This window comes from Bufo bufo, chromosome 4, assembly GCF_905171765.1.
Source record: "Bufo bufo chromosome 4, aBufBuf1.1, whole genome shotgun sequence".
Lineage (NCBI taxonomy): Eukaryota > Metazoa > Chordata > Amphibia > Anura > Bufonidae > Bufo > Bufo bufo.
Window position 1 is genome coordinate 90,668,429 of NC_053392.1, and position 17,102 is coordinate 90,685,530.

A 17,102-nucleotide genomic window follows, 5' to 3' on the forward strand; every position below is an offset into this window, starting at 1 on the left:
CTACCGCTATGGCTTCTTACCTGCAGAAGCTGAACAACATCTGATGCCAGAAACTATAGAGAGGACAGAAGGCTACGTCCACTGCGCAAATTCTTGTGCCAGCGTATGCCAGCTCAGCTCCCATTCACATAAATTCACTGAGCTGCAGTACCCAACATGACCACTACAAAGTGCATGGAGCGGTCTGCTTCTGGCTCCGTCAATTGTATTTTTTCTGGCGACTACCCAAAACAGCTGATTGGTGGTGGCATTGGTTTTCTGATCCTCTCCAATCTGATACTGATGATCTATCCAGAGGATCGGTCATCTTATCTGTGTCCTGGAAAGCCCCTTTAACTGGAGTAATTTTATATACTACTATACTTTACTGCGTAGAGTTCATGCACTGATGTACTGTTCTATACCAGAGTCTACATCCAATAGTCTGCTGAGAATGTCTTAAGGTAGAACTTACATCCATGTTTCATGTTTCCTGATAGACCAGCAACAGCTTGAAGATCTTCAGCTACTGCATGGTATGGCTTCTTGAGCATTTTTTTCTAACCTGCTGGAAGTTACAAAACTTGCCTAAAACCACTCTTGTCCATAAGCTGCGACCAGGACCGCAGTTCAGCCCAACTGAAGTGAATGGAGCTGAACTGCAATACTAAACAGAGCCAATGAACAAAAGTAGCGCTGTATTGTGAGAAAAACATTTTACTATTTCTATCTACTTACCCGTCCACGCTCGTGCAGCAAGTCTGGCCTCTCTAATGTGGCACCACCAGCGTCATTCTATGACTGTGGCATCCAGTTCAGCTGACAGTGGGGTTGATCGGCCTATTAGGGATGCCGGGCCAATTAGGTTCAGCGCTGGCACCATGTGCTTCCACTTGGTGGGGTATTTAAACAGGCAACTGCTGACCATAGTTCTTCCTGTCTCACAAGCTTTGGTGTATGTTCTCTAGATCTCTGGTCTGCTGCCTGTTTGTGACCTCGCCTCTATCTGCTGACTTTGCCTCTTAAGTTATCTCCTTGTGCTGCCCCTATCGGTTACTTGACTCTGTGTTTGTCTCTTGTTTTGGTTCTGATGTGACTCTCTGGTTTTGATTTAGGCTTGTAATTGGTTTTGCTCTTTGATTACAACTAGGTCTGATCCAGTCTGTCTGACTACTCCTTCACCCCCCTTTCTTAAGTTCAGCCAGATTAAGGACCATCGCCCAGTTGGGGGCTACCTTTTAGGGCAGATCGTCTATGTGGTGTGGGTGGAATTTAGAGCTGCACTGTTCTCTACGTGACAAAGGGGTTTTTCTGTGAGTACAATATTGATGTCCTATCCTCTAGACAGGTCAGCAATATTAGATCAGCGGGTGTCTGATTAGCTGTTTGAAGAGGCCACAGTGCTCTATTAAGTCCTACAACCTCTTTTTAGTCCAGTGCCATCACGTTCATCAGTAACATGGCCTAGCCATGGCTCAGTCCCATTCAAGGCTCCAATACCAAGCACAGCCAAGATACAATGAACAGTGCTGTGCTTGGTATGCTATAAAGAGACGGAATTGCTCATCTAAGCGCTGCAGCCCTTTCAAACAGCTGATCACTGGAGGTGCTGGGAATCAGACCCCCACTGATCTGATACTGATGACCTATCCTGAGGATAGGCCACCAATTTTGTACTCCTGGAAAACCATTTAAGACACAAGTGGTTGTATTATGTATATCCCAAGAATAGTGTTGAGCAAACTTGTGTTTTAAAGTTTCCAAAGTTCTGGTTATCAAAAGATTCCACTACCACGGACCATAACGGAATTCGGAATCCATAATGGGATCCTTCGATAACCCAAACCTAAACTTTGGATGCCGAACATAAAACACACAAAGTTCGCTCAACGCTACCCAAGAACTTTCTAGTTACTGATCCTGAAAGGTAAGATGCCCGCTCATACCAACCTGCACAAGTGTCTAAATCACCATACACATAAAAACATGTAAAAGAAAACATACATATGGCGTACGGGTTTGTAAAAGTCATTCAAGAGAAGAAATAATAAGAAGTCACTTTAATGACACAGAAATGGTAAAGAAGTCCGGAAAGGAGGACAAAAGAGAATACAGACTGACATGTCATCGCAGGACTGATATGACCGACTGCTGTAAATTACAATTGAACTCTCAAAATGGCTGTCCCCACAATACTTGGGAGCTAGCGTTTTGTTTAGGTAAAATTAAAAGTAACTGTTCGGGCCAAGTTCACACCACAGTTATTTGGTCAGTTGTTTCCATCAGTGATTGTCAGCCAAAACCAGGTGCGGGTCAAAAACACAGAACAGGTGCCGATCTTTCCATTATACCTTATCTCTGTGTAGGTTTCAATATTGGTTTTGCTCACAATAACTGATATAAATAACTGACCAAGTGTGAATGCAGCCTAAGGGCTCTTTCACACCTGCGTTATTGTCTTCCGGCATAGAGTTCCGTCGTCGGGGCTCTATGCCGGAAGAATCCTGATCAGGATTATCCTAATGCATTCTGAATGGAGAGTAATCCGTTCAGGATGCATCAGGATGTCTTCAGTTCCGGTACGGAACGTTTGTTGGCCGGAGAAAATACCGCAGCATGCTGCGCTTTTTGCTCCGGCCAAAAATCCGGAACACTTGCCGCAAGGCCGGATCCGGAATTAATGCCCATTGGAAGGCATTGATCCGGATCCGGCCTTAAGCTAAACGTCGTTTCGGCGCATTGCCGGAGCCGACATTTAGCTTTTTCAGAGTGGTTACCATGGCTGCCGGGACGCTAAAGTCCTGACAGCCATGGTAAGTGTAGCGGGGAGCGGGGGAGCAGTGTACTTACCGTCCGTGCGGCTCCCCGGGCGCTCCAGAGTGACGTCAGGGCGCCCCAAGCGCATGGATCACGTGATCGCATGGATCACGTCATCCATGCGCATGGGGCGCTCTGACGTCATTCTGGAGCGCCCCGGGAGCCGCACGGACTGTAAGTACACTGCTCCCCCGCTCCCCGCTCCTACTATGGCAACCAGGACTTTAATAGCGTCCTGGGTGCCATAGTAACACTGAAAGCATTTGGAAGACGGTTCCGTCTTCAAATGCTTTCAGTACACTTGCGTTTTTCCGGATCCGGAGTGTAATTCCGGCAAGTGGAGTACACGCCGGATCCGGACAACGCAAGTGTGAAAGAGGCCTAACAGATAGTACTCCACAGACAGAGAACCAATCAGAATAGAAACGCGCAAAAAATGTCTTTGGCAGCTGAACTTGTAAAAGTCCCAGCTGGACCTTCACTGCAGACTGCTGGCAATTCATTCAGAACTTTTAGCAGGAATAATAAAGGAATGACACAACCTAGAGCCATAAGAATAGATATTGTTATTACATGAGGAATGCAACAGAAATGTCAGGTGAGGCGACAGGTCCTGTTCTATATAGATAATAGATATGACGATACTATAAAATTTGTGGTAACATTGATCGTACCTACCCCCTCACATGTACAGTGTACAAATAACCATATCAAAATGTACCTAATTGTAAGCACCATACAATATAGTCTCCAGATAACAGCTGCTCAGATAACAATGCCATACAAAATTCATAGTGGTCAGGCCTCAGATATCAGGCCATCTGGGGTGCAGGGATTGCTGATGTGTCCTGTGTAGGGATGAGCGAACTTCAGGCCAGCCTAATGGACGGACTATGCTGGCCACAGACTTCTATTATGACAGAATGCATAGCGGAATGCCTCTAAAGGCCTTCCGTTATGAATTCCATCAGTGAATTGCGTTACGGTCCGTGGTAACGGAATCCATAACGCAATTCAGCTTATACCCGAACCCGAACTTCAAAAACTGAAGCTTGCTCATCCCTAGTCCTGTGCAACCACAAAGGTGTCATACCCCTAAGACCAGCCATGTTTCTAAATTATTATGACTTAAGATTAGATATATTTAAAGGGGTTGTCCCATGATTAAAAACATGTTTACCAGGCATAATATAGCACATGACAATCAAGATAGAACCAGCCCTGTACCTCCCATGGATCTAGAGCTTCCCCCCATTCATTGCTCTGCTAGATTTATATCAAGCTGGCAGCTCATGGGTCTGTCCATTCTGCTGCAGCTCTCTCCCTCACCCAGCTCAGGGCCATGTCCTTTCTGCTGCAGCTCTCTCCCTCACCCAGCTCAGGGCCATGTCCTTTCTGCTGCAGCTCTCTCCCTCACCCAGCTCAGGGCCATGTCCTTTCTGCTGCAGCTCTTTCCCTCACCCAGCTCAGGGCCATGTCCTTTCTGCTGCAGCTCTCTCCCTCACCCAGCTCAGGGCCATGTCCTTTCTGCTGCAGCTCTCTCCCTCACCCCGCTCAGGGATATGTCCTTTCTGCTGCAGCTCTCTCCCTCACCCAGCTCAGGGCCATGTCCTTGCTGCTGCAGCTCTCTCCCTCACCCAGCTCAGGGCCATGTCCTTGCTGCTGCAGCTCTCTCCCTCAACCAGCTCAGGGGGGTGTCATTTCTGCTGCAGCTCTCTACAAATAGGGGCCCACCGAGAAAGGGGGGGGGGGGGATATGCTCGATAATATATTATTGAGCATATTCCCCCCCCCCCTTTCTCGGAGGGCCCCTATTTGTGTTGAATCTCTGAATATTAGTGAGGCAGTTCTATCTGAGCCTCATTCACATATTTGCTGCAGCTCTCTCCCTCAAACAGCTTAGGTGTGTGTCATTTATGCTGCAGCTGTCTCCCTCAACCAGCTCAGGGGTGTGTCATTTCTGCTGCAGCTCTCTCCCTCTATCAGCTCAGGGGCGTGTCATTTCTGCTGCAGCTCCCTCCCTTTCACAGCTCAGTGTCCGTGTCCTTTCTCAGGAGAATGTCCTTTCTGCGTCAGCTCTCTCCATTTAGCTGTCACAGCTTATAACAGTCGTTACAGCTGATAGCAGTTGAAAGATGAAACTGAGCACATGTGTCCACCTCAGCGATGTGACTGAGGTGGACAGAGAAATAAGGAATAGAACAAACAGCAGATGGCGCTATACAGATACATTTTATTGAATAACTCAGTGGCTATACTAAATTTACCGGTTTGAAAGACGTAAATTATTTTTCATGGGACAACCCCTTTAAGCCCTTTATACAGAATTCAAAGGGTTCACAAACATTTTCTCACAACTGTATACCACTTGTATTTGACGGCTGGTTCCTCGGGGGCGGGGGGGCTATGAAACTCTGACAGGCACATAGACTCCCATTGATGCTACCTTCTCTATACATGTTAGAAAATACAAAAAAGAGAGACTCAGAAACACAAAGTCCCATAAAAGTTCTCTCCTTCCCACCCATCGTTCCACCAAATTAAGCTCATTAATAATCAAAGCTTCCTCTTCTTGTTTGTCAGGACTGGAGGTAATGAAGACATGTATTAGTAGGCTATTGTTTCTGTGGAGGCTTACAGTACTTATTGGCCTGCAGTGATTGAGCTGATTAGAACACACAGTCCATCCCTACGTTAATGGGTTCTACCATCACTTTCTGATTGAGAGGGTCTCACTGACGATCACAAATGGAGCTCCACTGCACAAACCAAAGGGACCACAGTCCTCCACATCAGTAAGGCCTCTTGCATACGAACGCTTCAATTACTGTTCAATTAGGGGCCAGATGTTCCGTTCTGAAAAAAACGGATGTCATCCGTATTTTTTGCGGATCCGTTTTTTGTGGACCGCAAAATACTGAATAAGCCACACGGTCGTTTGCAGGAGGCCTAAGGGTCTGAGAGGTAAAATTCACACTGTACAGAACATTGCACCATATTGGAGCGATGTGCACATGCACTAACAAATTGAGAAGACCCGCTAACTGATAGTTATAAGGGGAGTCTCAATTTTCTTTTTTACTTTTAATTTAGTTCTACTTGACTTATTCTCTTTTTCTTGTGACTTATTTTCTAGAATACAAAATACTGGTATAATGTAGAAGAGACTTCTGGGCAAATCAGAGAACCAGCAGGAACTTCGTAAAAGGGAACCTGTCACATTGAAAATGCAGTGCAATCTGCAGGCAGCATGTTATAGAGCAGGAGGATATTGATATATAGTTTTATGTGAAAAGATTCTGTATAAATTATAATTTATGCAATTAACCCTTTAGTGACCACCCATACGTGTTTTTACGGCGGTCACTAAGGGGCTTAGGCTGGACAGCGGGGACCCGGCTCTCACATGAAAGCCGCGGTCATGCTCTAACAAACCCTACCAGCAGGTTTTTTTTCAATGAAAAAAACAGCAAAAAATAAATAAATCTCCCCCATATGTTTGGTATCACCCCGTCCGTAACGACCCACACTACATAAATACCATGTAAATTATCCCCTACGATGAACACCATAAAAAAAAATAAAAAAATGACAGAATTGCTCATTTATACTTAGTTGCCACTGAAAAAACTTAATAACAAGTGATCAAAAAGCATCATTTACTCCAAAATGATAGCAATTAAAACTACAAGTCGTCCCGCAAAAATCAAGCCCTCGGACAACTCCATAGAAAGAAAAATAAAAAATTTATTAAACATTAGCGTTAAATTTATAACATACAACTCAGTGGCAGTATTGCTGTTTTTCCTATCTCCCTCCCAGAAAGAGTTAATAAAAGTTAATCAGAAAGTTATGTGTACCTCAAAACGGCACCATTAAAACCTACAACTTGTCCCGCAAAAAACAAGCCCTCATACAGCTACATAGACGGAAAAATAAAAAAGTTATAGCTATTGGAAAGCGAACGGAATGTAAAAAGGAAGAAAAATGCTTGGTCAGTAAGGTCTAAAACAAGCTGGTCACTAAGGGGTTAAACCCATGCTTTTTCTAATGCTCGAGTCCAGTGGGCTGTCCTATTAAGAGCCTTCCCAGTGTAAGCATCCAAAGAGATAGGCGTCAATTAGGACCGCCCACTGGACTCCTAGCATGGGGAGAGCAGGGATGTAAATGAATGACACAAGTAATTTTGAAAATGTTAGTATATATCAATCTGCTCAGCTCCTCCTGCTCTATAACATGCTGACTAAAAACACTATTAAAGGGCGTCTGTCTGCAGACTTGTACCTATGACACCGGCTCACTTGTTACATGTGCACTTGGCAGCTGAAGACATCTGTGTTGGTCCCATGTTCATATGTGCCCGCATTGCTGGGAAAAATGATGTTTTAATATATGCAAATGAGTCTCTAGGAGCAACAGGGGCGTTGCCATTACACCTAGAGGCTCTGCCTTTTAATTGACAGCACCAGGCATGATGACGTTTTCACTGCCTGGCCTTGTCAAAGTGCAGAGGGCGTGGCAGTTGCAGAGAGAGCTCAGAGTCTAGGTGTAAAGTCAACGCCCCCGTTGCTCCTAGAAGTTTATTTGCATATAATAAAACATAATTTTTCCCAGTAATGCGGACACATATGGACATGGGACCAACACAGATGTCTTCAGCTGCCAAGTGCACATGTAACAAGTGAGCCGGTGTCATAGGTACAAATCTGCTGACAGATCCCCTTTAAATGACAATGCTATAGTAGCCCAGTAATAATACAATTGCCAACCCCTAGAGGCATAAACCTGGACAACATGTGCAAAGTAGAAAATACCCACTAAGGAGGGAGTCTAACCTCTCCATGGTGAGTATTTTTAATTGTTTTTCTTTGCACATGTTTGACAGGTTTATACCTCTAGGGGTTGGCATTTAGAATATTACTGCGCTTTTAGGTATTCATCCACTACTAGTCTTTCTTTATAGGCTTTTAATGACCGGTATATTTATTGTCTTGGTTTGTTATATACCATTTTCGGCAATGTGCATTTTTATTGGAGGGGATGTCCTTTTCATTGTATGGATTTTGCCACATTTTAAAGCTTTTTAATATATTTGTTAACCAATAAAGTATATACATTTTTCTTTGTATGGTGTACAGTATAGTTTTTTTTCCTTTTCTTTGTTGTGCCATTCCTCTGTCATGCCTCCTGGAAATATATGAAAAAAATGACAATTGGGAGTTACTATTCCATTTAGGCCTCTTGCGCATGTTGCCGTTCCGTGCATTGGGGACCAGAAATGCACCACCACTGCACGGGCAATATCGGTGCACTACTTTTTTTGCGTTGCGGAAGTACGTACGGAAACACTCCGTAGTTCTTCTGTGGGGTTCCATGCCTCCAGTCTGCACAAGACCTTCTGGATTACGGACCCATTCAAGTGTATGGGTCCACATTCATGATGTGGGGTGCACACGGGCGGTGCCTGCATATTGCAATGGCCGTGTGCCTTAGCGGTGTTCCTTCTCCGTCTGGTACTGTCTAATCAGTGCCGAGTGTGTATACGGACACATGCTGTTGACAAGGGGAATGGTAACACCCAGTCGTCAGTTTAGTCATACGTTTCCAGGAGGAGTAACAGAGGAATTATACTGAATTCTAATAAAAGAAGCTTAAAATGGGATAAATTGATATTTCATGAGGACTACAAATATTTACTAAAACAGGGGAGCTGAGGGGTCCTCTTTATGGAGCTGAGGCACCCATAGGCGATCCATATAGTTCTATAGGTGAATCCACAGTGCAGCTGCCTGGAATGTTCCAAAGGCAAATCATTATGGGTCACATTGTAAATATGAGGCGGACGGGTTACAAACTTTACTGTGGACGATAAGTATAAAACTGTGCTCTCATGTGAAACGAGCCATAATTGAATGTTGTTCAACAGCAAAATCAAAGGAAATTGTGTTTAACGTTTTTACTTTTTTGTCTCTTTTTTTTCTAGATTTTATTTTTTTTAGCAATTCTCACTTTGGTAAATCCAGACTGCAACAACCATGAGGCTCGCTGCACGGTGTACCCTGCGATAGGAAACAAGGGGTTAATCTGCATCCACGTATTCCCTTTAAAACAATGCACTTTAAGAAATATACAGCATTTTACAAGAACACAAAAAAATACAAATAAAGGTAAAAAAAAATAATCAGGAATGACAAAGAGGAGGACGCTAAGCCTAAAAACAGTTTAGAAACAGATCGACAGGACCAGAACCGATGTCAGACCCAAGAACTGTTATGTGGATGAGGGATGTCATCTGTACATTGTGCGGGCTCGTCCTCCTGCCTCCTTCAGCCACCACGGTCCTGGGATGAAGTCAGGGGCGGTGAGGACACGAGGTCTTAGTAGAATGGCACAGTGTATGTCCTGGAGAGCTGGCTGAGCCCGGGAAGGCTACAACATGTCCCATGTGTGATGTAGCCTCCGGAGGTGTGCTGAGACCCTACAGAAATCCACACCACGCTCCTGAGCATTAGGTGGGCAGCGGGTCATCGTCTCCTTTACTGCATTTACATTTGCAGCACAAAACAAATGGTGTGGCCAGTAAGAGGAACGGAGAGGCTACCAGCAGCAGGAGGCCAAAACCTGCAAATATCCCGACCACCTGTAAAGGAAAAATACACATTAATAGAACGCAGAATAGTTGTTCTGTAAAATCTATCTATTATCTATCTCATATCCATCTATCATCTATCTATTGTAGGAAGGCGCAAGGGTCCGTCGTTGACAGAAGATATGTCACCGATGTTCCTGGCCTCTGTGAAATAAGAGCTGGTATTTTCAGGTGTCAGCGGCAGCTAATGCTGATTGACACTTTGCTATTTTAGTATGGCTGTAAAGCTGATCCTGGACAGCTCTTACTGGGAGTAGTCAAAGTGCTGGGCAGGTGACTACTCCCCACGTTCCAGGCCGGGTCTTGACTGGCCTATAAAAAACCCAGCCGGCAGAGTCAGCTGGGAGTAATTACCTCTCTCTGACAGAGGAGCTCTGGCAATTGCTGGTGTGGGAACTGAGCCCTGTGCTGGGCTGAAAAGCTGAGTCCTGTGTGTTGGGACAGCAGGCCACCTAAAGCCTGCATTTGGACTACTAGAGGCAGAACCGCTGACAAGGTGATGTTTTTTGTTATGCACGAACTTTCTACTCGGTGTGAACAAACAACAACCCTGCAAAGAGTGTTTTTGTTTGCCTTATGTGTGAATAAACACGGACATTTGAATTAAGAACTTGTACTTTGCTTCTGTACTGCACCCGCTTATCCCAACTACCAGAGCGAATCCCCCCCCAATTGGTGGAAAAAGCATGCATTGCAGTGAGGCTGGCATGAAGGCCAAAATATTTTTGTTTTTCCGGGCACGGTTGTATGTCTTACATCAAACCAGCGAGATTACAACCCGCGTCCCTCAACAAAATGGAAGCTGTCGTGAAAGCTCTCGTGGGGGCTAACTTGCAACAGCGGGAGGCTAATAAGCAACAGCAGGAAACAAACCAGCTGCTGTTACAACATGTGATGGCTTTACAAGCAGCAGGAGCATCCCAGAGTGTCTACGATGCCCGGAAAGCGGTCCGTGAGGCGATCTCCAAGATGACCCCCCCAGACGACATTGAAACCTATTTGGTAATCTTCGAGAAGGTAGCCATGCGAGAGAAGCTACCCCGGGAGCAATGGGCTGAGGTCGTCCCTCCGTTCCTGGCGTCTGGACCCCAGCAGGTGTATTTTGACTTACCGGATGATCAAGCGGCTGATTACTCGACAGTAAAGGGTGAGATCCTGGCGAAACTGGGGATGAATGTGTTGGTCCAGGCCCAGCGGGTGCATCAGTGGGAGTTTAACCCGGCTGAGCCCGCGAGGCCCCAGTATTATACCCTATTACACCTGTTGCAAAATGGCTGCAATCTGACGTGCTGAGTCCCACTGCTATGTTGGACAGTCTGTTGGCTGATGTGTTCTGGAGGTCTTTGCCGTACCCCCTCCAGCACTGGATCGGCCAGGTGTCTCCTGGTAATGCCCTTGAGATGGTGGACCTGGTGGAACACTATTAGGCTACCAGGAATTTGAAAGGGGATTTGTTTGGGAGGGGGCAGCCGAACCCCAGCAATGTCTATCCCAGACCCAGATACTTGTGCCAACCAAGCCCACCTGGGCTGTTCCCCCCCGTAGACCCGGCTCCGATAGTATGCTGGCGGTGTCAGGAGCCTGGCCACGTAAGGGCCGACTGTCCCCATCGGGGCGAACCCATGGAGACTAACTATGGATATCGCAACTCGTTGTATGCCAGGAAGCTGTGTGCATCAGGTATCCCAGAGACTATAGACCATAATCACCTGTGCCAGGTAGAAATGGGAGACACGCTGTCTTTATCCATTGGAGACGGCAAGTGGACCCATGATGTGGCCGTTGCCACCACTTTAACTTATGAACTAATAATTGGGAGAGACTTTCTGGGCTTCCCAGCCTTGTGGCTGTCTGTGAGAGTTGTTTATGGGGTAACTGTGAGGGATAACTTCAGCGGCGAAAGCTGGAGCAGGTGCACCATGTGAATTTGATAAAACCATGGAAAGATAGGGAGTCCTCTACTGAAGACAGCCCAAATCCAGGTTTTGTAGGAGAAAAGGTTCAGGCTCCTCGGTCTGATGCAAGAGAAGCAGTTGCCACAGTAAAAATTGCTGACAGCCTCTCCTCTAAACAGGCTCAGAAAGCCAGGGAGTTCATTAGTCGGAACACGGCTGTGTTCTCGGACCTCCCTGGATGCACTTTCATAATCCGGCATGACATTGTCACTGGGCCTCAGGCAAAAGTCCTGCGACAAGCCATCGCGGAGGAAGTGCTGCTAATGCTGCAACTAGACGTCATTGAGGAGTCCAAAAGTGAATGGGCCAGTCCGATAGTCTTAATACCCAAGCCGGACTGGACGTTACAGTTCTGTAACGATTTTCACAAGCTAAACGAAATCTCCAAGTTCAATGCGTATCCCATGCCCCAGGTAGATGAGCTTATCGAGAGGTTAGGACAAGCCCGATATTTTTCTGTTTTGGACCTCACGAAGGGCTACTGGCAGGTGCCCTTAACGGAGGCTGCCAAAGAGAAAACTGCCTTTGTCACCCCTGAGGGGCTGTATCAGTATAAAGTGTTATCCTTTGGTCTGCATGGTGCCCCCGCCACGTTCCAACGACTCATGGACATTGTACTTCGTCCACATCGTCGGTACGCGTTGGCTTACCTGGACGATATCGTCATCCACAGTACCGACTGGGAAAGTCATCTACCCAAAGTGCAGGCTGTAGTGGACTCCCTTAGGAAGGCTGGACTGACCGCTAACCCAAAGAAATGCGCGATAGTGTTAGAGGAGACTAAGTTCCTGGGGTACGTCATTGGACGTGGAGTTATCAAACCCAAAGTAAATAAAATAGAGGCGATTCGGAATTGGCCACGACCTGTCACCACAAGGCAAGTAAAGTCATTCCTGGGAATGGTGGGCTATTATATGAGGTTAGTTCCCCATTTTACCACTTTAGCGTCTCCGTTGACAGGGCTCTTGAAGGGACGGAAATCCGTGATGGTCCGCTGGAATGATCATGCGGAAGAGGATTTTTCCGCGTTGAAGTCGGTCCTGTGCGGGTCACCGGTTTTGGTGACGCCCGACTTCAAGAGGGAGTTTGTGGTACAGACCGATTCCTCGGAGCCGCAAACTCATCCCAGCCGAGACTAGGTACAGTATAGTGAAGAGAGAGTGCCTGGCCATCAAATGGGCACTCGAGTTTCTTCGCTATTATCTGTTGGGGAGACATTTTCGTCTGGTTACCGACCACTCCGCTCTCAAGTGGATGAGCCAGGCCAAAGAGAGGAATGTTTGGGTAACCAGATAGTTCTTGTCATTACAGAACTTCAAGTTCTCAGTGCAATACAGGGCAGGCCGCTTGCAGGGAAACACGGATGCCCTGTCCCGGGTACACTGTCTGGCAAGTGTTCACCCCCTCAGGGTTGAACAAAGGGGGGAGGTATGTAGGAAGGCGCAAAGGGTCCGACGTTGACGGAAGGTATGTGTCACCGAGTTTCCTGGCCTCGGTAAAGTAAGAGACTGTATTTTCAGGTGTCAACGGCAGCTAACGCTGATTGAAACTTTGCTATTTTAGTATGGCCTATAGCTGATCCGGGACGGCTCTTACTGGGAGTAGTCAAAGTGCTGGGTGGGTGACTATTTCCCACGGACATTTGAATTACGAACTTGTACTTTGCCTCTGTACTGCACCCGCTTATCCCAACTACCAGAGCGAATCCCCACACTATCTATCATCTATCTATCTAATATCTAACTATCAAATATCTATCTATTGATCTATCCATCCATATGCTGCTAGCTTGATATGGATGTTATATATATGCAGATTCTCTAATGATAGAGACACACAGTGGCTTTACCCGACACTCAGATGCAATAGAGCTGAAAACTGCACCAGTTTTGGTTTTTGCTGCAAATCAATGTGCTTGTCGAATTGATTCTTAATGTCTACGTAGATTTCTAAGGGTTCATGCACACGAACGTATTTTCTTTAGATGTCTGTTCCGTTTTTTTTGCGGACCGTATACAGACCCATTCATTTCAAGGGGTCCGCAAAAAAAACAAATTACTCCATGTGCATTCTGTTTCCGTATGTCCGTATTTCCGTTCCGAAAAAAATAGAACATGTCCTATTATTGTCCGCATTACGGACAAGGATAGGACTGTTCTATTAGGGGCCAGCTGTTTCGTTCCACAAAATATGGAATGCACATGGACGTCATCCATATTTTTGGCGGATCCATTTTTTGCGGACCGCAAAATACATACAGTTGTGTGCATGAGCCCTAAAACTGATGTTTTTGCAGTAAAATCACATGTCGGCACGGTGGCTGTTATTGTGTATCTCTGCCCTCAATCTGGAGAAAAGAAGATGAGATAATTTCAAATGACCTAGAGAAAACATTTGACACTAACTAAATTTTAAATTTTTTCTTTAAGAATTTTTGTTGTTTTTGTGTTAGTTTTAAGTCTCTCTTTGCTTTGTGCGCCTGCACCAAATTTCTGAACAGGTGCACCTTAATAATATATGTGGCGTGAGTGCAACGTGGTTTACACTTTTAGGTGTAAAAGTAGACCAGCGGGTTGCCTGGCGTGGGTTGCAACTTTTTTGCGATTTAAATGAGCCATAATCCAGGTCTAATCTCACTTTCACCTTTTAAACACATGCTACTGTGAAAAGTGGCGAGGATCACGAAATGTCACAAAAATGTTGCAGTTGTTAAGTCTTGCAACTTTTTTTTCAATTAGATTATCATTATCTAATTTAATGGAAACAAGTGCTGGATTAACAGAATTTCTGGATTATCAAATACCAGATCAAATTCTCTACAGCTCAAAAGAAAACGATGGGAAAATAATAAAAATATATTAGCATGAAAAGAAATATTGATGAGTTTAAAATGATATTTGTTTTATATATTCCTTTATTATTATCTCTCATCTATCTCATCTTTAACTATCAGCAAGATTAGTGATCATAATTACTGCTGTTTCACCACCAGGGGGCAGTGGTTAGATAGAAAGTGACAGCTAAGCACTTAGCGATGACATCTAGCAATGCTGTATAATAAAGTAAAAGCTCCCCCTGGTGGCGGCTCCATGAAAATTCAATGTTTTCACCTCAGAATGGAACGCCCTGTAGCAGTCATGTGGTTTTCCTTTATTTAAGGTACTATACGCCACAATGTGGACAAGAAGATGAAAACTGCTGTATACAAGATAAAGTACATCACTGCAGGATGTATCAGTATTAAAGGAGTATAAAATAAACCGTTTTCAGGTCTCTTTCCACTGAGGATTAATGGTCTTGTTTTTGGGGAGTATAAATGGGATAAAGAATGTAAGAACCTTCGGATGTCGGGAAGGCCTTGACTCAGTTTCTAGAAACAAGAAGACCCCTTTTTCTATAATTGGACAAACCAAATGAATGTTTAAAACAGGGATGGCCAACCTGCAGCCCTCCAGCTGTTGCAAAAATACAACTCCCAACATGCCCGGACAGTCTTCAGCTATCAGCCTACAGCAGGGCATGTAGGAGTTGTAGTTTTACGACAGCTGGAGGGCCGCAGGTTGTGCATCCCTGTTTTAAACAAATTAAGCCTCACAGGAAATAATATAAATCTTTATATTATGTAACCTCATACACTGCTCAAAAAAATAAAGAAACACAAAAAAAACACATCCTAGATCTGAATTAATTAAATATTCTTCTGAAATACTTTGTTCTTTACATAGTTGAATGTGCTGACAACAAAATCACACAAAAATAAAAAAATGGAAATCAAACTTTTCAACCCATGGGAGGTCTGGATTTGGAGTCACACTCAAAACTAAAGTGGAAAAACACACTACAGGCTGATCCAACTTTGATGTAATGTCCTTAAAACAAGTCAAAATGAGGCTCAGTAGTGTGTGTGGCCTCCACGTGCCTGTATGACCTCCCTACAACGCCTGTGCATGCTCCTGATGAGGTGGCGGACAGTCTCCTGAGGGATCTCCTCCCAGACCTGGACTAAAGCATCTGCCAACTCCTGGACAGTCTGTGGTGCAACGTGACGTTGGTGGATAGAGCGAGACATGATGTCCCAGATGTGCTCAATTGGATTCAGGTCTGGGGAACGGGCAGGCCAGTCCATAGCATCAATGCCTTCGTCTTGCAGGAACTGCTGACACACTTCAGCCACATGAGGTCTAGCATTGTCTTGCATTAGGAGGAACCCAGGGCCAACCGCACCAGCATATGGTCTTACAAGGGGTCTGAGGATCTCATCTCGGTACCTAATGGCAGTCAGGCTACCTCTGGCGAGCACATGGAGGGCTGTGCGGCCCTCCAAAGAAATGCCACCCCACACTATTACTGACCCAATGCCAAACCGGTCATGCTGGAGGATGTTGCAGGCAGCAGAACGTTCTCCACGGCGTCTCCAGACTCTGTCACGTCTGTCACATGTGCTCAGTGTGAACCTGCTTTCATCTGTGAAGAGCACAGGGCGCCAGTGGCGAATTTGCCAATCTTGGTGTTCTCTGGAAAATGCCAAACGTCCTGCACGGTGTTAGGCTGTAAGCAAAACCCCCACCTGTGGACGTCAGGCCCTCATATCACCCTCATGGAGTCTGTTTCTGACCGTTTGAGCAGACACATGCACATTTGTGGCCTGCTGGAGGTCATTTTGCAGGGCTCTGGCAGTGCTCCTCCTGTTCCTCCTTGCACAAAGGCGGAGGTAGCGGTCCTGCTGCTGGGTTGTTGCCCTCCTATGCCTCCTCCACGTCTCCTGATGTACTGGCCTGTCTCCTGGTAGCGCCTCCATGCTCTGGACACTACGCTGACAGACACAGCAAACCTTCTTGCCACAGCTTGCATTGATGTGCCATCCTGGATAAGCTGCACTACCTGAGCCACTTGTGTGGGTTGTAGACTCCGTCTCATGCTACCACTAGAGTGAAAGCACCGCCAGCATTCAAAAGTGACCAAAACATCAGCCAGGAAGCATAGGAACTGAGAAGTGGTCTGTGGTCACCATCTGCAGAACCACTCCTTTATTGGGGGTGTCTTGCTAATTGCCTATAATTTCCACCTGTTGTCTATCCCATTTGCACAACAGCATGTGAAATTGATTGTCATTCAGTGTTGCTTCCTAAGTGGACAGTTTGATTTCACAGAAGTGTGATTGACTTGGAGTTACATTGTGTTGTTTAAGTGTTCCCTTTATTTTTTTGAGCAGTGTATTTCCAAAGAAAGCAAGAGTTTTGAAAGATAAAAACAGCATGGGTTTACTTCAGGGAGATCATGTCAAACTAATCTTATTGATTTTTTTGATTGGGTGACTAAAATAATAGATGGCGGAGGTGCAGTAGACATCGCTTGTCTGGACTTTAGTAAGGCTTTTGATACTGTCCCCTATAGAAGGCTTATCAATAAATACGAGACGAGACAGAGGGGATATGATAGAAAATTTTAAATACATAAAGGGAATCAACAAGGTAAAAGAGGAGAGAATATTTAAAAGAAGAAAAACTGCTACAAGAGGACATAGTTTAAAATTAGAGGGGCAAAGGTTTAAAAGTAATATCAGGAAGGATTACTTTACTGAGAGAGTAGTGGATGCATGGAATAGCCTTCCTGCAGAAGTGGTAGCTGCAAATACAGTGGAGGAGTTTAAGCATGCATGGGATAGGCATAAGGCCATCCTTCATATAAGATAGGGCCAAGGG

The 17,102-nt window shown here is 45.4% G+C and overlaps 1 protein-coding gene across 3 annotated transcripts in view; it reads right to left on the reverse strand.

The window, feature by feature from the left end:
• Positions 1 to 7,770: 7,770 nt before the first annotated feature.
• Positions 7,771 to 17,102, reverse strand: part of RNF144A (ring finger protein 144A) — a 63,189-nt gene continuing 53,857 nt past the window's right edge. For all 3 annotated transcript variants that reach the window (XM_040427518.1, XM_040427519.1, XM_040427520.1), the window contains exon 8: positions 7,771 to 9,436. In XM_040427518.1, coding sequence (XP_040283452.1) covers positions 9,305 to 9,436 — 132 coding nt within the window. In that variant the 3' untranslated portion in view covers positions 7,771 to 9,304. The remainder of the gene's footprint in view (positions 9,437 to 17,102) is intronic.